This window comes from Cavia porcellus, unplaced genomic scaffold (assembly GCF_034190915.1).
Source record: "Cavia porcellus strain 051 isolate PalLab524CR breed Dunkin Hartley unplaced genomic scaffold, mCavPor4.1 scaffold_9, whole genome shotgun sequence".
NCBI lineage: Eukaryota > Metazoa > Chordata > Mammalia > Rodentia > Caviidae > Cavia > Cavia porcellus.
Window position 1 is genome coordinate 19,423,323 of NW_026947492.1, and position 23,120 is coordinate 19,446,442.

At 48.3% G+C, this 23,120-nt stretch overlaps 1 protein-coding gene and 1 long non-coding RNA gene across 3 annotated transcripts in view; one reads left to right on the forward strand and one right to left on the reverse strand.

Annotated features, from left to right (window-relative positions):
• The window catches only part of Pknox2 (PBX/knotted 1 homeobox 2), a 242,733-nt gene that overhangs the window by 193,425 nt on the left and 26,188 nt on the right, over window positions 1-23,120 (forward strand). For both annotated transcript variants that reach the window (XM_003472709.5, XM_063256012.1), the window contains exons 5-6: window positions 5,804-5,975; window positions 18,787-18,975. In XM_003472709.5, the coding sequence (XP_003472757.1) occupies window positions 5,804-5,975; window positions 18,787-18,975 (361 nt within the window). The remainder of the gene's footprint in view (window positions 1-5,803; window positions 5,976-18,786; window positions 18,976-23,120) is intronic.
• Window positions 1,050-3,634, reverse strand: LOC134477637 (uncharacterized). The gene is made up of 2 exons (XR_010049715.1): window positions 3,327-3,634; window positions 1,050-1,334 (listed from the first exon to the last, which is right to left on the reverse strand). It is a non-coding gene; the product is annotated as an uncharacterized LOC134477637 (long non-coding RNA).

Sequence of the window (23,120 nt, forward strand, 5' to 3'; positions counted from 1 at the left end):
CCATAAGCAGGAAGAAATGTTTTAAATTCAAAACAAAACACAGCCAGGTTGTCCAGGGAGGAAGGAAAGGAAGTGGGAAAAGTATCTGCTGTCTGGAGTCCTTTTGACAAAAGGACATGAGCTGAGCTACACCGGGGAACTTGTGGTTACCTAGGAGTATAAAAATCCCCAGGGAAGTTCTGATCTCCTCCCCAGAAGGCCTTTGAAAATGTTGGGGACACTTAACAGCCCACTTCGTGCTAAGATGCTCTGTCGTGAGGTAGGGAGGGATGAGATGGGCCCTGTTGAATTTCACAAATGTACTCTCAGAAGCGTCACCAGAGATGGGGTGAGCACCCAGAAAAATCTCCTGATCCTGACTTAGGGAAGTTCTTCATCGTGGGGTCTCAGCCTGTCTGTTGCTTAGAGAGAGGATGCCGGGACCTGTGAAGGACTTCAACCCACATCCTGTCCTGTCTTGAATCTGCTTTCCTGGGGAACGGCCCCATACACCTTGGCCCCGCACTGGGCTTTCCAGACCAGCAGATTTGGGTGATACAGCAAACGTGAAGGCAAAAATGTCAGAAGTAATTAAACCAAACGATGGCTCAAAGCCCTGTAGAAATCAACACATCCGGTTTAATCACCTTCTTAAGCTAGCACAAGGCTGCAATTCTATGGAGAGGGCTTCTTTATTTCTTTGGATCGTTAACGGGAACTGCATATCTTGAGCTTGATTTTAGTTCGGATACTCCTGGGGAGAGGTGATGAGGGTGGGGGGCTCAGAAAAGAAAAAGGAAATAATAAAACGTTATTTGAGATCGTCTCTTCTTCCCCTCTCCCTGAGCTGAGCCTCGCCTCCCTCCTGCCTCTGTCCGCTCCCAGCACCGGGCGGAGGCACAGTGCTGAATGTGCTAAATTAGGCCATTAGAGAAATTCATTTCTCTTTATTAGTCTGTGTCAAATCCTTTTTATTAGTGGCTGGAAACGACCTCTCTCTGCAGTAAAATGTCATGCCAGTTCACTCCTTTTATTTGTTCTGCACTGACGAGGCTCAAACTCTCACTGAATTAGTGCAGTGAGATTTATTTCCTCCAAATTTTGAACGGCTTAAGAGAGATTGGGGTGGAGGGGGCGGTCACGGGAGAGGAAGCCTGGGGGGACCAGGGCAGGGAAGGGACCCGGAAGGAGAGGTAAGCTGCTCGCGTGGAGGTCAAATGCCCTTAGCTCTTTGGAAGTCAAGTCCAGTGGGCATCTCTCACATCTTGTTCGTCCTCTTCTGGGCACAGGGGACTGAGTCTCCACATTCTTGCTTCTGGTTTCCACATAGAAGAGACCTGAGCAGTGGGAGAGACCTGGACAGGGGGAGAGGACCCCATGTTTAGCCTGGCATGGTGGCACATGGGTAAAATCCCAAGATTGAGTGAGGCTGAGGCAGGAGAATTGCACATTTGAGTCTCATCTGGTCAACATGGCAAGACCCTGGCTCAATGTAAAAATGACTTGGGATGTAGCTCAATGGCAGGGTCTGAGTTCAGACCCTAGGAGGAAAAACAAACAAACAAACATGTTCTATGGCTGAACATGTGACTCAGTGGAAGAACACTTGCCTAGCATGCACAAAAACCCTGGCCTCAACTCCCAGTAATATATATGCAAAGTGAGGCTCAGGAAGGCCCACGTCTAAGGGGAAATCCTTCTCCCTATCCTGTCCCCATTTCAGGCAGAGCCTTTCCTGGCCCCTGTAATTCTGAACCCATCTCTCATAGACCCTGCCTTGTCCAGGATGGTCCCACGCCTGCAGCCCAAGCTGCCGGAAAAAACTCCCAGAGGTTCCTGCCAGCCTGTTTTCTGGCTCATAGGGAGATGTTAGAGGAAAATATGGGTTGGCCCCTAGGCAAGGACAGAATGGGTAACTGAGGAAGTAGCAGGTGACTCTCCCATAACCACAGAAGGAGAGCAGCCCCAGCTCCCCTCCCCCAGCCGGGTCTCGGGGAAGGAGCCTGTATGCTGGGTACGGGGACCTTGGCTCAGCAGTCCCTATGTGTGAGGTGGCAGGTCAGCAGGAAGCAGCCAGGGTACATCAAGCAATCCAGAAGGACAGCACCAGTGGGGCGTGGTTCATGTGAGAAGCTGCGGATAAGCTCAGGTGCCCTCTGGGATCAAGGAGGCAGACAGGGCTGCTGGGGTCAGCAGGAGGAAGCGACTCTGGAGCCCAGGGAGAGCAGAGTATGAGAAGAGAGGGTCGGGGTGCAGCAGCCAGCACTGTCACCCCCCTTCTGCCCGAGTGTCTACTGCCCAGGTGGGAAGGGCCGAAGGGAGGTGGACTGGTCATCTCCATGTGGTCCATCCTTAGCTCCATGGACCCTGCATTAACCTGGGGGACAGGTGGCAATTTCCTGTCTTCCAAAAGATAGCAGAAGACATGGAAAACACCCCAAAGGGGCCAGGGGCATCACTCAGTGGTAAAGCACTTTCCTAGCAAGTGTGAGACTCTAGGTTGGGCCCCCATCACCATCAAATACACATACACACACACATACACTCACACTCACACACACACATACACACCCCTGGCTAGGGGCATCACATATCTCATGTAAACCTGTTCTGGGGACATCTGACAGGAAGTGGAGGCTTGTGAAATTGAACCCGTGCTGTGACTCTGCACAAGAGATACATTGTTCCCAGCATGTAGATGCCCCCAACCCCATGAGTCCAGCTGTCTCACACCTGCCGGGCACCTCCCGATCTGAGTCCTGCTGCCTTTTCTACCCTGTCCCCTTTGTTTCCCTCCTGTCCACCTGGCTTCAGCCACACTCAGCTAGACCGGGGTGCAGAAAGGTGCCAAGCTCACTCCTGTCTCAGGGGCTTTGCTGTCTCTCTTTCCCCAAAGGCCTTTCCCTCCGTTCTTTGCAGGGGGTTAACTTAAATGTCACCTTCTCTCAAGATGGCCCTCCATATCCACTCTCAGAAAAACTGCTCCTCCCTGTAGGGCAAGGACAGAAGAGAGATGCACCCTCCTCCTGCTGCTCCTGATGCCAGTAACTTGGAAATCAGTCCCACAGACCCACCTGCCCCTTCCACCTGCTGTTTGCACTGTGTACACAAAGCAAGCAACCCACATATATGGTCCATACAGACGACACAATGCATGTGCATACCATGTTTGTGGTACATGAATCTGCCCCACAGTTGCACACATGCCACCTTCTGTGCATCATAGAATAAACACAACATCATTTGTGCATACACCCATAGCCTTGCACCCTTGCCAGCCTGTATTCAACTCAGTGCATGCACACACATGAACACATATGTATACACACACACGCACACCCTCTCACCTTTCCACTCAGGAGCTGCCTGCCCTCCCTCCAGCCAGCAAGAGAGGGACGTGTGGTGACCATTCCGCTGCAGCAGGTCGGGGCGGGGGCTGTACCCCCACCACATGGCACGATGCTGCGGATTATTAGTTCCTGGTAATTTAGTGCCCTTGTACTGAGTCGATTTGTGCCTTTCATTCCTAATTGATCTAGTGGCTGTTTAAATGGCAGCAGGCATCTGTTGAGAGTAGGAAGGTTCATAAGGCGCAATAATTCATAACACCGTCTGAAATTTGCCTTTCATGGCCCTCAGCTAAACCACTGCCGGGCTCTGCTTAAATTACAGCCACTGAGGCTTTCTTTGGTATTCCACTCAGGGCCAGGAGAAGCTTGCATTAAACTGGGATCAGGCTAGATTAGACTATAATATGCTGCAGTATTAGTGGCTGCAAATGAAGACTTAGGCTGGAGTTTAACCCCTTCACCTGGTGCGCTCTTTGTCTTCAGCTGGGTGCTGACGCCCCCCATTGTTTTCCCTGCCAGTTTTCTGCCAGGGCCCAACAGATCTGCTGGCACTCTGGTGCTGTGAACAAGCCACCCTTAGATACTGACCCTCTTTCCTGCTGCCTTGGGGTCCAGGGGTTTTCCATCAGCACCCAGCTCGAGGGTCAAGGAGGTGGCATCCAGGGCTGACTCTGCCAAGCCCAGCAGCTCGTGTGAAGCAGGAATTTATCTCCTGCCACCTCTACTGCCCTGAGCCTGAGTAGAAAGATGTTTGAAGTATGAATATGAGTGTGAGGGCTGCCAAGCACTGCCTGTGTCTGTGCCCACAATTGTTCGAGTTTCAGAATGGGACAGGCACCTAGGGGTTCCCCTTCCCCTGCCGCAAACTGTGCAGAGTGCTCTGGGTGTTCAGTTCTCTCGGGGTCTCCAGGGCTGGAAGGGAAAAAACTGTGTTCTGTTTTCCTTTTCCATGCTTCCTGTGTTCTCCAACACGGTGGCCACCAGCCACACGTGGCCATTTCAATTTAAATTAATTAAAATTCAATAAAATTAAAAATCCAGCATCTTGATTCCAGTAGTCATATTTCAAGTGCTCCTTGGCCCCATGTGACTCGTGGTTATCGTGTTGGACAACATTTCCTTCACTGCGGGAAGTACTGCTGGGCGGTCCTGGTGAGAGTACCCTCCTGGCCAAGGCCTGGTGGGTCGGGTCCAGCACACGTTCTCCTACTCTCCCAGGAAGCAGGATTTTATCAAAAAGAAAGGAACTCAGTTTTATATGGTCCAGGAATCTGAGGAGACAGAGCAGAGAGGGATGTGTGGATCTCAAGGGAAGAGAAAGGGTCTTTCCAAGATCTCAGATCAACAGCCCAGCCACATACATGCATGCATGCTGCAAAAGTAAATATGATAGACACCTATGCATGCAAAATAAGTGTGCATACCTGTGACACAAGCATTCAACAAATATTGGTGGAGATCCACTTACCTCTGCTGGCTATTCAGTGGTGGAATAATTCATAACACCTGCTCAAATTTATTCCTGCTCCAATTCCAAGGGAGGAAGGCAGATGATAAACAATTCGAATACGTAGCTGGGGGTGGGAAGTCAGGGAAGCTTCCAGGAGCGGTCATCTCTAGCCTAAGACCCACAGAGCCATTAGGTAGGTACTTCAGCTCATTTACATACATCACAGATATTTAGAACATTCCTCAATCAAGGATTCATTTGTTCACTCACCCAATATTTATTAAATGCCTGTCATGAGCATAGTTGGCAAGAGCTAGGAATACATCATTAACATGGGGAGGTCTTAGAGGAAAACAGAGATGTAAATTATCACTTATTTTATCACAGCTCTGCTAAGAGTATAATGAGGAAAATGTAGGGAGATGTTGCACATGTATTTGGGGTGTCTGAGCTGAGTCTCCCAGCAACCACTGGCCAGGTCTGTGTAGACCAGTATTGAGGCTCATACACATACCCTATGCACACACTTGCAAGTACACAAGTGTTTGTACATGTCATTGCCTTCAGCTGGCTCTGGTTAGTGAGTGAGTGCATGTGTGGGGTGGGAGGGGGCATGGATGGTTGATAGTGTATGTGTGAGCAGATGTGCTTAACTAAATGGCTCTATGGGTCTTAGCTTGGATACCAGCTACACCCAGTGTTCATGTCCAGAACTTCTCTAGACCTTTCTCACACTTCCTTCCTGGGCCAGAAATGGACACTTTCTTCTGGGAAGCGTTATGACCCATCCTCCCTCTCCAGAAAACATGCAGCTTATTTGATGGAAGAGAAAAGTTAGGAGTCTTTGGAGGCCCTGAGCCCTGAGACACTGAACTCTGCTGCCATCTAGGCTGCCCTTGGGACCAGGGACATTTTCAAGGAGCAGGAACTTGGGAGAAGAAATGACAGGGATCTGGGAAAGTGAGTCTGGCCAGCAGCATGGCCTCTGTGTGTGCGTGTGTGTGAGCTCTTGATGTCCCCGCAGGCACCCTCTTTTCCCGCTCCTGACGCTGCTGTTTGAGAAATGTGAACAGGCCACCCAGGGCTCTGAGTGCATCACCTCCGCCGGCTTTGATGTGGACATCGAGAACTTTGTCCACCAGCAGGAGCAGGAGCACAAACCCTTCTTCAGCGATGACCCAGAACTGGACAATCTGGTAAAGACCCTCCATCCCACACCCTAGCCAGAGTCTTCCTCCCCTCTGATCCCTTTGAAATGCCCTAGAAATGTTCTTTGAATTAATTCATCCAACAAAAAGATTTGAGTACCCAATGTGGAGAAGGTTCCAGATGCACCTTCTAGTGCCTTTTAAATTTATAAACCAAGAGTTCTGGGCACATGTGCTGCTAGAGTTCCTCCTGTCGCTACCCAAGGTGGCACCAGACCTGACTGCCCACCACTCTGCAATTCAGGCAAATGGAAAGAAGGACATAGAAGCCAGAATGTCTAAGATGGCTGTTCCAAGGCCTGGACTTCTGGAACATTAACAAACCTGTCTGGGCCTTCCCAGGGCAGAGCTGATGGCTCCCATGCCACCATATGGAGGATTCGAGATATCAGCATGTGTGAGCAGATCAATAGAGAGACCTGGGGACGCAGTCATGCTGGGAACATCAGCAGAGGCCCTGTTCGTGTAGTGAACACAGCAGATCAGGCTCCCAAACAGTTTGCCATGCCGGTTATCACCACAGCATATAAACTGGCCTCTCCTGGGCTGCGCCAGGAAATTGTGACTCAGTTGGTTACAAGTAACCTGGACCGCTGCAGTCATTGGTTGGACTTGGTGACTCCTGGGTTGGATGACACCTGAAATTCTGGGAGTTCTGCTGCAGTATGGTACTAGAGAGGTGGCTCTGTATGTCCATGACTCTAACAGTCCTCCTGAAATCATTAACTATGGTTCCTTATTTTTCTATGTGGGTGGATTACCCAGATTACGTACAGTGAATTTGGAAGCTGTGAAACTCTTCCCTTACACACTAACTGGTGACAGTGCTGGCCTCTTGCAGCCAGAGTTGGGCTGGTGTCTGTTCCCAAAAAGAGAACAGAATTAGAAAAGCAAATGTGACCGGGAAAAGGAAGAAAAATTACACACACCTGTGTGCACGCGCACACACACGGTGCATCTGCAGAGCAGATGTGAGCGACTGGGTGTTGCTCTGTGCTATGGATTAGCCACACTGCTGCTCCATCGGAGCTGAATGCACTACTTTATGGAGGGCAGGAGCGCTCCGAGGAGAACCCTGAAGTCTGCAGAGTGCGGGTGGAGCCGTTCTTTGGAGAATGGGCCTCCATCTCTGCCCAGTGTGAGCACTTGCTTGTGCTAGCAGCCCCGGTGGGGGCATCGGAGCCCCCACTTCTGCCTCTGCTCAGCCCTGGCCTTCCAGACCGTCTTCCCAGGAGGCTAAACCTCTGCCTCTGGGATGCCCAGGCGGCTTCCCTGTGCAAGTCCTCCAGGTCAGCTGAGAAATGCAGACTGGCCTGGCCCTGCCCTGCCCTTTGGCTGATCAAAGTGCAGTTGGAAAGTAGATCCTGAGACCACCCCCCCAGGCCCAGGCAGCTGTGGGGGAGGACACGAGGGACCTGTTGCTGTGGGGATGGGCATGGAGCTGAGAGTGGGGGGCAGGGCTCACTCACTCGCTTATCGTGAAGAGAAACTGAGGCCTAAAATAAGACTGAGGGATGTTAAACCTTCTTATGATGTAAGAGTCCTGGAGAAGCAAACCTCACATTCCTTGTCCCCACACTGCCTTCCCAGGGAGCTGTGGAAGACCCACCAAAGACAGCCTCCTGTTCTAGCACAGCTGGAAGATTCAAAAAGTACCAGGTCCATGCCCTTGACACCTCTGACCAGATCTCTCATGATTCTGTTCAAAGAACCAAGTTGGGCATGGTGGTGCGTGTCTGTAATTCCGGGCTGAGGCAGGAGGGCTGCCACAAATTCGAAGTTAGCCTAGGCCATAAAGTGAGAGGGACCCTTTCCCCAACCCCCCAAAAAATCCACACAAAGATCCAGATTTCCTAATTCAATCCAAGGAAACTAGGTTGAATAGACTACGGTGTGCCATTCCGAGCTGGGGACAGGGGTGTTACAGGAGCTGCCCTAGTGACCTCAGACCTCTGCTGTCCCTGGTCTTCTATTTCAGTGACCAGGCTGGGCATGGTCCACTCAGTGGGGCAATCCTTAGTCCATTTGCTGGTGTGTTAACTATAGTCAGTGACTAGCTAATTATTGATTGATTAAGTGATTGATTGATTATGAAAATGGAGAGATTTGAAAGAACCCTTAAAGACAAAAGATCTGAGTCTTGGGTCACTATTTACTATCTGTGTGACTTGGGAGACCAAGCGCCTTTGAAGCTCGGTTTCCTCATCTGTAGAGCTAATGCACTTATTCTGCGTGATTGTAATAAAAATTTAATGAATTGGCTGACGGGATTGGCCTTTAAAGGTGTCTCCCATCCCGAAGATTAATCTCAAAGGCAATATCACTGCACCAGGCAAGGTGTTCCAGCTCCCCAGCCTCCTGCCTGCCACCAGGGCCTGTGTGATTGGGACCCTGAAATCTCTTTGGGGGAGTGGAGCAGTGCCCTTTGCCACCCCTGGGGTGGCCCTGTGTAGGGCAGAGAGATGAAGAGGCCAAGCGTAGGAGCCATCATTAAAACAAGAATCATGTCGCCAGCACAGCCGAGATGCACATAATTAGAAATTAGAAAAAGGTCAGATCGCGTTATTACCAGCTCAATCAGCTGCCAAGTGCCACAGCCAGTTAATTTGGCATCTGTATTTTTTACAACCCCGCACACGTAGCCCAACGGACTGTAACTCTTTATCCGGACAGATATACTGCGAAGCCGAGCAGGGATATAAAATGAGGGACCCCAAGCAAATGAGCTGAGATAATTGAGAGATTTATTTTTTATATATATGCATGTCAGGGTGGCTTTCCTTTGCCCTTGAATATTGACTTTCATAGATGGGATTGTCAGGAGGGCACTTGGGTCCCCAAAAACTTAGCCCCAGAGAAGGTCTCTTCCTGCTTCTCCTCCTCTTCCTGGTCCTATGCTCCCTGCCCCACCCTCAAGCCCCATGCTGGCCTGCCTGCTGTCTTCACCCTTTGGACAGCATCCTGCCCATCTCCTGCCCATGCCCAGCTGGCCCCCCAACTCTTTGCCATGCATGAAGCTTGTTGGACCCTCCCATGACCCTGCAGTCTCCTTGAGCTGCTTTTCTAGAAAACTCCCTTTGAAAAAGTGCTCCTCCAAAGCTGCCTCAAGATAGGAGCGAGCTCAGATGCAGATTTCTGAGGGGCTTCCCTCCCCTCTGAGCCTCCGCCCCCTGTTCCCCAGCAGCCCTGATGATGGGAAGGAAGTCCTAGGATCCTCAGGAAAAGCAAGTTACCCCCTTTCACAGGCAGGAGCACTGACATCCAGAGGAATGACTCCTCAGGACCAGGAAGAACCCAGGGCTCCTGCCTCTGTGCTCCTTCTGCTGTCATTCTGCCCTGGTGGCAATAGAGTCCTCACAAATAGGACAGTGCAACCAGTGATGTCCCCCACACGCTGACTCCCCCAGCCCATCACCATGCCCTGGCGGCAGCTATCCATGACCATCAATCCCACGGAGCTCCCCGAGCTCCCTGGGAAGAAGCCCCTGTTCCCATGCCCCCTGCAGTGCTCACCAGTCCTATTTCTTACCTGGCCCCTTCGACCCTCTCCTTGAGCCCAGCAGCCTCTGACTGGCAGTTGGTAAAGTTTGTAAAATTTGCAAGTTCCCCAAACCCCTTTGAAACGTAAAAGCTTTTTGTTTTATAATATCTGATTTACAGGCCCCTGGTGCAGGACCAAGGTTTTATATATTATGCAAGATTTCAAACTAAGGCTGTAAAACGTACGGTTTCAGTTTCATGCATGGAATTTTTTTATGTGTAAATTTTTTAACATTTATGGGGCACGTTTTAATGAGACTCTGGTGTGGCTCGAGGGACAGATTACAGCTGCCTGACCACAAAGCCAGCTCTAAAATGGGGGCCCCTGGGCCGGGTCTGAAGAGGCAGGCCAAAGGCCGGAAGCTGTGAGTGAGGAGGACCACGAAGGAGGTGGACCCAGGCGCTGTGCCCACCGGGACCTCAGCCCAGCCCAGCCCAGCCCAGTTCCCCAATCACTTTCTCCAGCCCACAGTCCAGGCTCTCTGCCTAGATAGGAGCAGAAGATCTCACAGAGACCATCAAAGGGAAAGGAAATAAGAATAATCAGTGCTGGTAATAGCATTTATAGAGTACTTACCGAGTACTCTTCCAAACACTTCACATCCATTGTTCAAGCTTCTTTCTAAACCCACAAGGTGGTATTAATGTTATCCTCATTTCCACATGGTTTGATCCCCAGCACTGGAAGAAGGAAAAAGAGAGAGGAAGGAGGAAGACAGAGAGAGAGAGAGAGAGAGAGAGAGAGAGAGAGAGAGAGAGACAGAGAGAGAGAGAGACAGAGAGAGAGAGAGAGACAGAGAGAGAGAGAGACAGAGAGAGACAGAGAGAGAGATTTCCATTTTAAGAGGTGAAATCATTAGCACAAATTGAGCTAGGATGGGGCTGAGATAGAGTGAAGCTCTAACTAAGCTACACTAACCTGTTACACACCACCTGCAGCTAATCTCTTCCTACACATGCCCAGGAGCTTTAGTTTGTTTTAACCAGGTCTTGTTGAATCCTCAGCACAACTCTCAGAGAATCACTACCACTGGGTGCTAGTAATAGAATCCAGGACCTTCCACTGTGTGCAGGTCCTCCTCCACTGAACTGGGCCCCTGGCCCATGGGAGCCTCTTTTATTCTCCTCTTTACAGATGAGGAAACTGTTCAAGATCACAACTTGGGGAGCAGGGATGGCTCAGCCTCTGAAGCCCATTGTCCTTGAGTACCCTACTTGCTATTTAATTATTACAATGGCCCTATGAAATACCCATCATCTCCATTTATCAGGGGAGGATTAAGGCCAGGGACCTTACAGCCAGTAAGTTATACAATTGAGGCTTGGCCCAGCCTCTGTCTCTGGGCCCCATCTGCTTCTCCAGATTCTGAAGTCCCTAAAGCAGAAGTGCTAGGGCCCTGACTCAAAGTGATTTAACTTGTCATACATGCTAGTTTCCATAGAATGTGCATTCCATCCCCATCACCTGCCCAGTCCCTGGTATTTATGCCTTTTTTTCCTGCCCTCCCAACCCAGTGCTGGAGCTCAAACTCAGAGCCTTAGCACTGAGCTACACTGCAGTCCTTTCTTTACTTTTTGTTTTGAGACAGGGTCTTGCTAAGTTACCCAAGTTGAGCTCTAATTTGCAATCCACCCCCCCCCAGCTTCCCGAAGTGTTGGGGTTACAGATATGCACCACACCCAGGCCCATGTTCCATTTTCATTCTAGGGACCCCACACTTCCAGCTGGTCAAGTGGAGCTTGCCAGGTTTGGAAAAATTCCTGATTATATTTTACCTCTGGCTCCCCAGTGACCCACAGGAAATGTCAACGCACATTAAGGAACATGTAATTATAAACTCCTTCTCCCTAAAGTGAGGGAGAATAGCTCTGGCTTCCCAACTAGCAGAGGAAGAAGGATGGGGTGGAAGGGATTATCCCCAAGGCAGGAATGCCTCCTGATTCCCACAAAACTGAGTAGGTTTCTAATCTCTGGGCCTCAGGTTTCCTTATCTCTAAGAAAGTGGTAGATAACATTGCCTGTGTCCCTGTAGTGATGAGACTCAAATGAGATAATGGAGAGAAAAGCAGTTTTGTAAATTGTAAAATACCATGTATACAAATGTTTTGAGAGGCAAGGAATTATTGTCATCAAGTGAAGAGGCCAAGACCATATACTGCCGCCAAGACTTGACATTCATTGAAGACCTACTACATGTCCAGAACATGTGCATACATGATCTCATCCAACCTTCAAAACCTTTAAACTGTACATATCCTTATGTAGCATCTTGAACTGTACAAAGTTTAAAGGACTGGTCCAAAATGCCCAAGCAGCAGATAATAGATCTGGGACTGTTTGTCGCTTTTCTCATCCCGGAGACACACACCCAACACCCACAACTTTCAGAAGGAGAGAGTTACAGGATTTTCAGAAGTTTCAATCCATGGCTGGTGACTGCACTGCAGAAATGGCGTGGTGCGGAGGCCTGCAGAGGGGGAAAGCTGCTCACACCCTGGCAGCCAGGAAGTGGAGAGTGAGGGAGGAGGCCAGGCCCCAGGGACCCACGTCTTCTATCCAGGCCCTGCTGCCCACCAGCACACTCAGCCAACGCGCTCCCTAGCAGATGCGTTCACTGATGATTGTAGCATCTACGTGGCCCAGCCACCCTGCAAAAGCCCTACCTCTGAGCACAGGAGAGTTTTGAGGGACATACCACACCCATACCACAGTGGGGACACCTCAGCAGGTGACGTCACAGGCAATAAGAAGCCTCAGTCTTGGGAATTTCCTGGGACTGGGGACTGGGTACAGTGCTATGTGATTAAAATGTGGAGTCACATCTTGCTTTGCTTTTTGGAGGAAACTTCTTTGATGAAGAAGACTGAATCTTTATTTCAAAAGAGAAGGGAGGTAGAGAAGCTGATGAGGCACAACTTGCAAAAGGAATTAAGCACACATACATCATACTTGGTGATGATATTAAATTAAGTGACACTGTAATTGCTCTAGAAGACTTGGAATAACTTTTTACATGACCTAAATCATTTAGAAAAATTGTTTAATATATCAGCCATTATTCAGACTCAGAGGGAAAAATCTAAAATTTTAAAATATAGGATAGAGGATGCTTAATTGAACACAAATGTAGAAGGGAAAAAAGCAGACATTGGGAATTATTTTTCTACTAGCTGAATGTGGACCAGCAATGAAAAAGCCAACAGTGTATTAGAAATTATTAAAGGAAATTTACAAAAAAAAATATGCCTTTAGTTCCCTATGGCTTATAAAGTGTTTTCTTATTATTTTATGTTAACCCTCATTGACTCTTGTTAGAAAGGATTGTTATCCCATTCTACAAATGAGGAAACTGAGGCTCTGAGAAGTCATGGAATTTGTCCTCTGGCACTAAAATAACAAACATAACCTGGGGATTTAGATCAGTGGCGTAAGTGCCTGCCTGGCAAGCATGAGGTTGTGAATTATATCCTGGGTACCAAACAAACAAACAAGCATGAACCTGGCCTCAAAGGCTGTCTGATGTACCCCACAGACATTCTGTCCTTTGGGGCAGCCCCTGACTCCCACCCCCACGAACGACCTTGCTACCTTTTCTCTAATATTGAAGAGGTCCTACATATTCATTGCCTCCGAGAGTACCTTCTTACTATGCCTTCTTAAATCTTTAAACCAATTCTATTAGCCCATAAAAAAGTAATCCTCCTGCCTGGCTTTATCAGACTCAAATATAGGCTGGGTCTCAGCCTCTGCAGAACAGATCTGATTTAAACATGTGGTACATATATTGCATTTGAGCAAAGGTATTCTGGACAGATTTTATTTTTTTATGTTGCTTAACTTATCTATATTTTCTGATTTTAAAGAAAAATAAGTACATATTTGTTACATATATTAAAGTACATGAATAGGGATGTGACGTTTTCTATGTATGTGACGGCCGAGTGTATATGTAGAGATGTGTGTGGATGTGTGTTACTTCACAAGAAGGCTTAACAATAAATGAGCAAATGAAACGTTGATTAAAATGCAAGACCAGGCTGAGGATATAGCTCAGTGGCAAAACACTTGCCTAGCATGCACGAGGCCCTGGTTTCCATTCCCAGCACCAAAACAAACAACAATTAAAAAAAATAAAACCAAAACAGAATAGTCTGGCAATGAACACTGAGAAGAAGAAGGAAAAGAGAAAGGGGAGGAAGGAAAGCAAGAAGGCAGGAAAAGAGAAACAGAGGGAAAGGAAAGAGAAAGAAAAAAGGGTTAAGAAATTAGCTTTACTTTTTTTTTCTTTTATCGGTACCGGGGATCGAACTCACAACCACCTGGTTGCAACGCAGGTGCTTATGCCACTGAGCTAAATCCCCAGCCCGCAGGTTTACTTTTAGCTGGAGAAGAAAAAACTGATTGTGCAACTTTGTTTAAAGGGAAGTTGTATTAGGGAGGCGATGGATGTGCTTGGCGCCCCAGAAGGTGGGATACACCCTGCACATTGAGGCAGGAGAGGTGTTGCTTAAATGTAAGGAAAGCTTCTTCATCAGCAGGTTGGGAAAACAGAAATGGCCCAAAGCCCTGTCCCAGGGACGGGCGCAGCCTAGCAGGGCTGTGGGTCCTTGCCCTCCCCCTGCCCTGGCCTGGATCATCCTGTGAGGCCCCTCCCAGCCCCGCAAAGGAGCTGAGGACAAAGGTCCTGCTTATGCTTAGAGAATCACCCACATCGCCCATCTCTTCACACAAGAACCAATCACTTGTGCAGGAAAGCGTGCCCAGCTCTGGAGTGCGGAGAGATGGGAAATGGCACTGCCCACTGAGGGAACATGACCACAGGGATCCCAGAAATCCTCACCTTTAATGTCCCCAAAGGGATTAGTATCCCATACTTCTTGTCACTGAGCTTTCCTCCCAGCCCAGGCACTCTTTAGACTGCAGCTTCCTATACCGCTGTACAAGTCCTGAGTCCATATTGAGGGTGAAGCAAATCCAACTCGGGGGTGAGACCACCGAGTAGTTCTGTACGGCACCTACTTCATCTTCTTCAGCTGTAAAATACAGGCAACGTGATCCTGCAGAATTCATGAGATGGGCATGGAATAGGCTAAGCCCAGTGCCTGAGGCATAGTAAGACTCAGAAACACTTGGGTGTGGTTATCAATTCACCAACAAGTCTGATCAGCACCTTACGGTACACAGATCGTTCTGGGAGACATAAGCCAAGACCTTCGTGGTCAAAGTCAAGTAGAAAACCTGAGCAAAAGCAGATCTCTTTTAAGTACCTAGTTCACTTTCTGGTCTAATGGCCCACATTAACTTTCCCCTCTAGAACTGGTCCGCTGGCTCTCCACGGATGAGGCCTTGTACCTGAGCCCTGTATCAAGTCACATGATTGTTAGCTTCTGTCTTTGAGTGGCACTGAGTCTAATTTAGCGCTTCAAAAGCTCTTAGCTAGTTGAGCCCATCTGACGATCTGCAAGTCCAGCCCAGGGCTATGGGAGCTCAACTTGAAATGCCAGAGAAGCTCAAAGAAAGCTGTCACACTGGCCTCCAGCCTCAGCTCAGACAGAGCTCTCCTTTTTCCTTTCCTTTCCTTTCCTTTCCTTTCCTTTCCTTTCCTTTCCTTTCCTTTCCTTTTTTTTCTTTCCTTTCCATTCTGCTGAGACTCCTCCTTAAGTATCAAAATAGTAGCAAAAAGCTAGGAAGTTAGGGTTAAATATACTCACATGTACTGCTTGGTCAACATAACTGGAGAGGTCCTTACAATAAATCCTCGCTTTTTCTTTTTTTAAGAAAGGGGCTCACTACATAATCCAAGCTGGCCTGGAACTCACTGTGTAGCCCAAGCTGGCCTTGAACTCTCTACCCTCCTCCCTCAGCCTCCCAAACACTGGGGTCACAGGCATGCGTCACTATACCTGGTTATCATTTTACTGTTTATTTGATGCAATTATAAATACACAGGCAATATAAGAACTAATACAGAAAGACCTTAATTCTCTTCTTGTGTAACCATAGCACCTTTCACTGTCAAGAATAATCCACCAACCTTATTTAGATTTCATTACTGTTGCATGTACCGTGTGTGTGTGTGTGTGTGTGTGTGTGTGTGTGTGTGTGTGTGTCTAGTTCTATGCAGTTGTATCACATGTGGGCTCACGCAATCATCACTATTATAGTCAAAGTATAAGACAGCTCCTCCCTCCTCCAGCTCACCCATCAAACGCTAATCCATTCTCTATCTCTATGATTTTGTCATTTCAAGAATGTTATATAAATAACACTCTATAGTATATAATCCTTTGAGATTGGTTTTTCTCTCAGCATAATTCTCTTATGACATCTCCGAGTTGTTGAGCGTATCAATAGTTCATTCCTTTTTATTGTTAAGTCAAAGTATTATCAAAGAATAAGGTGACTGTTTAAATTTTTAAAATTTATTACAGTGAAAAGCGTATTGCTATCAGTAACCCTCACCGGTCCTGCCCCCTCTGGAAGAAGTTCTGGAAATCCTCTGTGATGGGGTCCTTAGTTACACTGTTGTGGCTGCCTCGATGCCTTAGATCAGCTCAACATATTTACCTTTCACGATCATTTTGCCTTCCGTGGAGTCTCCACCGAAGTTGCCCGGGGCGTCTCCACTGAAGCAGGTGGAGGAGGACACGCTGTGTGTTTTATGAATCTGCCTTCCCCTGAATGGCACTCAGCAACAGCGTCCACCATTTTTTTTTTATCATACCTCATAGACTCATCAAAGAGACTTTCAGAGCTGCTTCAAAAAATGGCAAGAACAGTGAGATAAATGTGTTCAAATCGAGGGGGAAATATTTTGAGAGGGATCAGCAGTAATGTGCCTTTTATTGTAATAATTTTTTGTTTATGCATCCTCAGTATATTTCAGTCTCCACAGATGCTTTTTCCATTCACCTGTTGAACTATATTTGGGTTGTTTGGAGCTATTAGAAATCAAGCTGCTTTGAGCATTCATGGACAAGTGTTTGTGTGAACATACATTTTTATTTCTCTGGAGTAAGTGCCTAAGAGTATAATTGCTGGGTCATACAGTGAGCACATATTAACTAAACTTTGTAAGGAACAGCTGGGCTTGGTGGTGCATGCGTGCAACTCCAGCATTTGGGAGGCTGAGGCAAGAGGATTTTTTAAATTCAAGGCCAGCCTGGGCTACACAGAGTTCAAGACCAGCCTAACTATACTGGGAGTATATACTGGAGGTCTTGTCTCAAAGAGGAAGGAAGGAAGGAAGGAAGGAAGGAAGGAAGGAAGGAAGGAAGGAAGGAAGGAAGGAAGGGAGGGAGGGAGGGAGGGAGAGAGGGAGGCAGGGAGGGAGGGAGGGAGGAAAGAAGGAATTGCCATACTATTTTCCAGAGGGGCTGCACCATTTTATATTCCCACCAGCAAAGCATAAGTGATCTGGTTTCCAGTTCCTCACCAGCAGTTAGGGTACCACTGACTTTTGCAGTGATACCTCATTGCAGTTTTAATTTGCATTTTCCTAATGGCTAATGACACTGAGCATCTTCTCATGTGCTTATTTGCTATTTCATAGCCTCTTCAGTGAAATGTCTGTGTATGTCTTTCATCCAGGTTCTAACTGGGTTGCTTATAATTTTACTGGTTAGTTCTGAGAGTTCTTTGCATATTCTGGATACAAGTACTTTGTTAAATAGGTGGTTTGCAAATATTGTCTTATAATCTGTAGTTTTTATATCCTCTTTACAGGGCCTGGTGAAGAGTAAACATTTAAAATTTTAACAAGGCCCAATTCATCATTCTCCATTTCTAGATCATATATTTGGTGTCAAGTCTAAGACCTCTTTGCCTTACCCAAAATCTGGAAGATTTGCTTGTGTTTTGTTTTTTGTTTGTTTTGGTTTTTTACCTAAAAGTATTATAGTTTTGTGTATGTTTAGGCTTTTGATCCATTTTGAGTTTTTTTTAATAATGTGAGGTTTAAATAAAGCATCGGTTCTTTTTTTATTTTTTATGAATATCCAGTTGTTCAGGCATCATTTGAACAGCCTCTGTTGAAAAACAGATCGGCATTATTTATAATGGGCCCTAAGAATGTCTGTAGCTTTTTCTCTGTCACTTCTGAGAATTCATTCTAGGGAAATAATGCGGTAATGGGGTGGGGAGGACCATAAACTTAGAAAATCATCACTGAAATTTTGTTTTCATAAGATCAGGAATAGTCTAAATGCCTAGTCATATGAGACAAGCTTAGTACCACACACATATGGAGTGGTATGTGGTATGTGGCAATACCTTTACTCAATAATTTTCACCCATCCAATGAACATTTATTTCATATTCATGTGTATTGATACTGAGCATAACAGAGTGAGCAGGTCAGACTTCACCCCTGCCTTCTCAGAGCTCTTAATTTAGAAGAGAGAAGAGAGGATAGAGAAAACAATTCATTTAGATAGGCAGAGTTGATAAACTGAAGGAAAAATTGAGACTAATATTGTATTACAAGCTTATTGAAAGGTTAAAAATACGTATATGGAAAAAACAAAAAGCCCTTTTCAAGTGGCTGAGTCAGAGATAGTTTTCTTCGCCCTCTTCTGTACTGTTTTTCAATGAAAAGAACACAACAAAAAGTAAAGTTTCAATTGCAAAGTGGCTTCTTGCAATGCTATGGCTTGGAATATTGTTATGAAGAGGTCGCAGGTGCACAGAACAATCCACACGGATACCAGAGCCCCGCTGTTACTCAATCAGTCAGCAGCTATCAGCAGAGCGTCCGCAACGTAGCCCACAGCCCATAGAGTGCTTGGGACACGAGAGTAAGGACAGTCCCTGACCTCGTGGGCCACTCCTGGAAGCTCTGATCTTAATCTCCTCTTGTGCTTATCAGCTCACACTCTGCAGCCTGCCACCATGTGTCCCCTCATGTGATCCTCTCAACAAACTTGTAGTTATTAAGGAGAATGTAATTGTCCCCAGTTCCTTGGGCACTGAGGCGCAGAGAACCTAAACAACTCACCCAAGGCCACGCAGTTAATAAATGGCAGGCACTGGGCTTCTGCTTCTGAGGTCCACTCTCAGAATGCCACAGTGGCCTCAAGGGCAGGTGTGACAGCATCAGACTCAGAGCAAACAGAGAATCAGCAAAGGGCTGTGTCAAGAATTACAGTCACAGGAGATGCAGGAGACGGGCTGCTTTCCCTGGCTGTGGTTGGGCTGGGGGGCTGGGCAGTGGGGGGATGCGGTGCGAGCCCTGGGCTGACCTCTCCACCCTCTCCGCAGATGGTGAAGGCAATCCAGGTGCTGAGGATCCACCTGCTGGAGTTGGAGAAAGTCAATGAACTCTGCAAGGACTTTTGCAACCGTTACATCACCTGCCTCAAAACCAAGATGCACAGTGATAACCTGCTCAGGAATGACCTCGGGGGGCCCTACTCCCCCAACCAACCCTCCATAAACCTTCACTCACAGGTAACACACAGGGCTGGGTCCTCACTCCCTCAGCCAGGTGTGTAGGAAGGTCAGAGAGTCCCCTGGTGACCTAGGCAAAGGGACTTAACTTAATGGATGCTTTTACCTCTGACCCACTCCTCTATCCATTGAGCAGTGCAATCTCCCCTACCAGAGGCCAGTGTCCCTTAAACAATGACCAAATCTCAAAGGGACAGTTCCTGACCTCCTGATCCAAGATCTTCCGAGAGCTGAGTAAGCTCCGGCATGAAAGACATAGGGTACTCACTCAGAGTAGGAGCTGGGGATCAGCCTAGACCTTCTGGCCAACAGGCCTCTGTTTGGCAGGCCTCAAAGGTGAGCTGTCTGCACTTCTATAAGTGTAAGAGAGGCTTAGGTCCTTCCCCCAAGCCTGCCCTCTTCACAAATGAAGACAGCTTCCACAGGACTGTTCTTCCCTGATCGTTCTCTAGATGCCCAGTCTGCCTAGGGTTGCAGGCCACTGTAAATGTGACCTCAGTGCACCCCTTCCAAGACTGAGCTGCCACATCCTAGGCACTGGAAATAAGGACATGGTGCCCATGCACTCCTTCTCACCAGAGCAAAATGCTTTCTTCAAACCAATAAGCTAAGAAGTGGCTGATTATACGTTCGTACCATATGCCCTGGCATCTATGCATGCTGCGGGCTCACCCCGTGTTCCCTTTCACTGAGTTCCTGAGCTCAGAACATCTTCAGAGGTCCCTGAGAAGTTACAGAAGTGATTTCTCACTAGACAGTCAGGTGTGGGGATGTGGGAAACGTTCTAAGAATGAATGGTAAGAGGTGGGAAGAGAGATGCTCAAGGAAGGCTGTGCGGGTCTTATCCCTGTAAGCCCTGTAAGGACCTCCAGGCTGCTAGGGAAGAAGCAGCCAGTCACACCCACTGTGACATTAAGACCTGAAACTCCACCTTGCATCACATCAAACCCACCCCAGTAGGGTCTCTGTGGGGTGCGGGAGTGCGTAGTGTGCATAGACACCGGGCAAAAAGTTTATTTCCTCTTCCTATTGCCTGGAATCACCAAATCACTTTATTACAGATCTAAAGGCAGCAGCCCGGGCTTCTGCTTGCTAATATTCTCTTGAAATAGACTCATTCCTTCAGAGTCTTATTGTACTTTCCCTTATGATCAAAATTAGCAAGAAACTTGCATAAAAGAGGACAATAATTGTTCAACGAGCATCTCGTTTGTAATTTATTAGTTTCTATTATTGTGAGTTACCATGGTGACGCTGCGCAGCCCCGGTGACGGGAGAGATGTAAGATAGGAGCTGAGGAGGCTGTGAGGCCTCACCAAATGGAGATGCACATTTTTATCAGTAATTTTCATGAAAATAATAAGTGAGGAGTTAATGAGATGGAAAGCCATCCTGTGGCTATTGTGAATTTTTTTTTAAGTGTTGATCTAATTAGAATGCATCGGTCAGGAAAAGTAATGAGGATTTAGTGCCTCACAGAGATGTGAGGATCATATCAGAAAATTAGCACAAGTCTTTGGAAATAATCAGGTCCTTGGAGAGGCCCTGGATTTCCCCTCCTGGGCCTCTGACTCTACCTTGAGCTCTGGGCTTGGGGGTGTATTACGGTGGTGGAGGGAGGAGGGAGGAGGGCAGAGTGCCTGACAGCTGCAGTGGCCCCTCAGGGTTGGGGAGTCTGAGACTGACAAGCCAACACGCATGAAGCAGGGTCACTGGAGGAGTGGGGTTTGCAGAGAAGGAAAGGTCTTAGAGATGCTGCCTGCAAAAATTGGCCCTCTTGGGGAAAGGCACCTTGGAGTTCCCAGGGACGAGGATGGAACCTTGGTTCCTCTCACTGGGAGCAGAACATCCCTGACAGGGGCTGAGGCTGGCTCTGGGGTTGCCCCTGAAGAAAGGTTTCTGATCCTCATGGAAAACAGAACTCAGACATTTGAGTGAAAAACAAAGACCGTGGGAGAGGTGCAAAGACACTTAGCAAGCTGTTCCTCCGTGGTGTCACTCAGGTTTGTCCCTTTGTACCCTCTGACTGCTGCCCCTCTGTGTAGGCTTCAGGGGGTAAATCAGGCAGCTGCACTTTGGTTCCACAGAAGCTTCCAGAGCCGCCTTATCTTCCCAGCCCCACTCCTGCCCCTCACAAGCTCCTGCCATTGCAGGTGTTTTCCCAAAGCTCTCTCTAGATCGTTCTGCTCACAGAGCCTGGTAGCATCTGGACCTTTCACATCTGACGTGGCCCTCCTAGCTACATCCTTGGCCTCCCATCCTGGGCCAGACACGCTGCTGAGGGACCGCTACTGTGGCTGTGCATTGTTTGTCTGGGGGACAACTTCCCACAGCCCACTTCTGTGCAGAGCCAAATCAGGCCATTCCCAAGGGCAGCAGTGACGCTCCTCTCCTCTCCCAGGCAGCCTCTCCAGTCTCTCATCCAGAATGACCTCCTTCTCGGTCAACTATCAGAACCACTAAGCCACTATGATGGCAAACCTGCTACACGATTAGATAATAACATTTATATTGGTCTCATTCTCCTCTCCTAGGTAACGCAGGTTTTTAGAGTTTGAGACAGTATTTTGCATATTTACTTTATTATGGATCTAAAAGCAGCTGTCCAGGCTTCTGCTTGCTAGTATTCTCTTAAAATAGACACAGTCCTTCGGAGTCTTATTGTGGTTCCCTGGAGGGTCCCAGCTGTGGCCACATGGTCTTGGATGTGATGAATGGCTGGTTCATGTTGAAAGAAGTAATGGGTTGAGAGACAGAGACACAGAGAGAAGAGAAGGTAGAAAGGAAAAAGTAGAAAGGAGAGAGAGAGAGAGAGAGAGAAGAAAAAAAGGAGAGAGAAAAAATAGAGGATCAGCTCAGCATTCAAAAGGGAGACAAGAGGCGGGCTAAGGATCGGGAGGAAAAGGGCAATGAAGAGAAAGACGGGAAGATTCACGGCACAAGGAAAAGGGAGGCGATGCTGAGGATGACAGAAAGAGAAGGAAAGGGAGAAGGGCGCGGGACCGCGATGGAGAGGCTCCTCAGCGCACAGGCCAGGGGACTTGAGGGAGCGGACGGTGAGTAGGTTGTTCCCATCCTGTTCCCAGGCCAGGCTTGTGTCATGGTCTTACGAACTAGGACCAAGCAACGAGACTCTCGGCTGCCAAGGATCAGGACCGGGGAGCCGGTGTGGGAGACGAGAGAAGAGTGGGGGACGCGTGTGGTGTGCGCATGCGTGCGGGTGCACGCGTGTTCCTTTTGCTCTGGCCTTAATCCCCCCCATCCTGAAATAGCTGTCCCGAGCGCCAGCCTGGCCTGGGGCGGGGTGTGTTCCCTCTGGAACATGATCCCCGGGATCAACGTCTCGGCCGCCTGCCAGCTTTGTTGCAGAATGCTGGCTCATGGTTTTCCCTGTGTGCTAATCATCCAGCCTGTGTCGCAGGCTGGGAGACATTTTCATTTTCCAGTTGGTGGCCCGTCTCCCAGGTGCCATGCTGTACCCTCCCACCGCCTCTGTAGGGTTTGGGCATATCCCCACTTGGCCTTCCTTCTCTATCTGTGGGTGTTCTCTGTGGGGATGGAACAGAGGTGGGAACGGGGGAGAAGGATGCTTCTACCAAGCAGAACTAAAAGAGTTCCAGGACTTGCTTTCAGCACAGCTGGTTCTTTCCATCTCCCTAGGAAGCCATCATGCCCTGCCTGTACCTAGTGACACCCAGGCTCGTTGCAGGGGCGGCCTCCCCCCTGTAGACACTGACTCCAGACTCTGACCCTGGTCCCCTAACCTTCCTACAGGGCACGACCTAAACCACTCCACTGGAGAGGACCTGGCCCCTGTCTGACTTATCCAGGCACCACCGTGACCACCACTCTTTCTCCAGGGGCTTCAGGCCCAGCTCTATTTCAGGCACACAGTTCTCATGTAAGCTGTTTGGGTCCTTCCTGTATGCACTGTGCTAGGCCTGGTGGAAACACAGGTGACTGGTCCAGGAGGAGCCCTGTCCCAGCAGGGAGGAGCCACGAGTCACACCTGGGGGTCTGGGACATCAGCCATAAGACACTCAAGGCTGGGGCTTCTGAGACAGGGCAAGAAAGGAACCTCGAAAAATCAGGGAGAGGGGCCAAAGGAAGGGGTTCTCAATGGAGAATCCATGAGGCTGCACTGA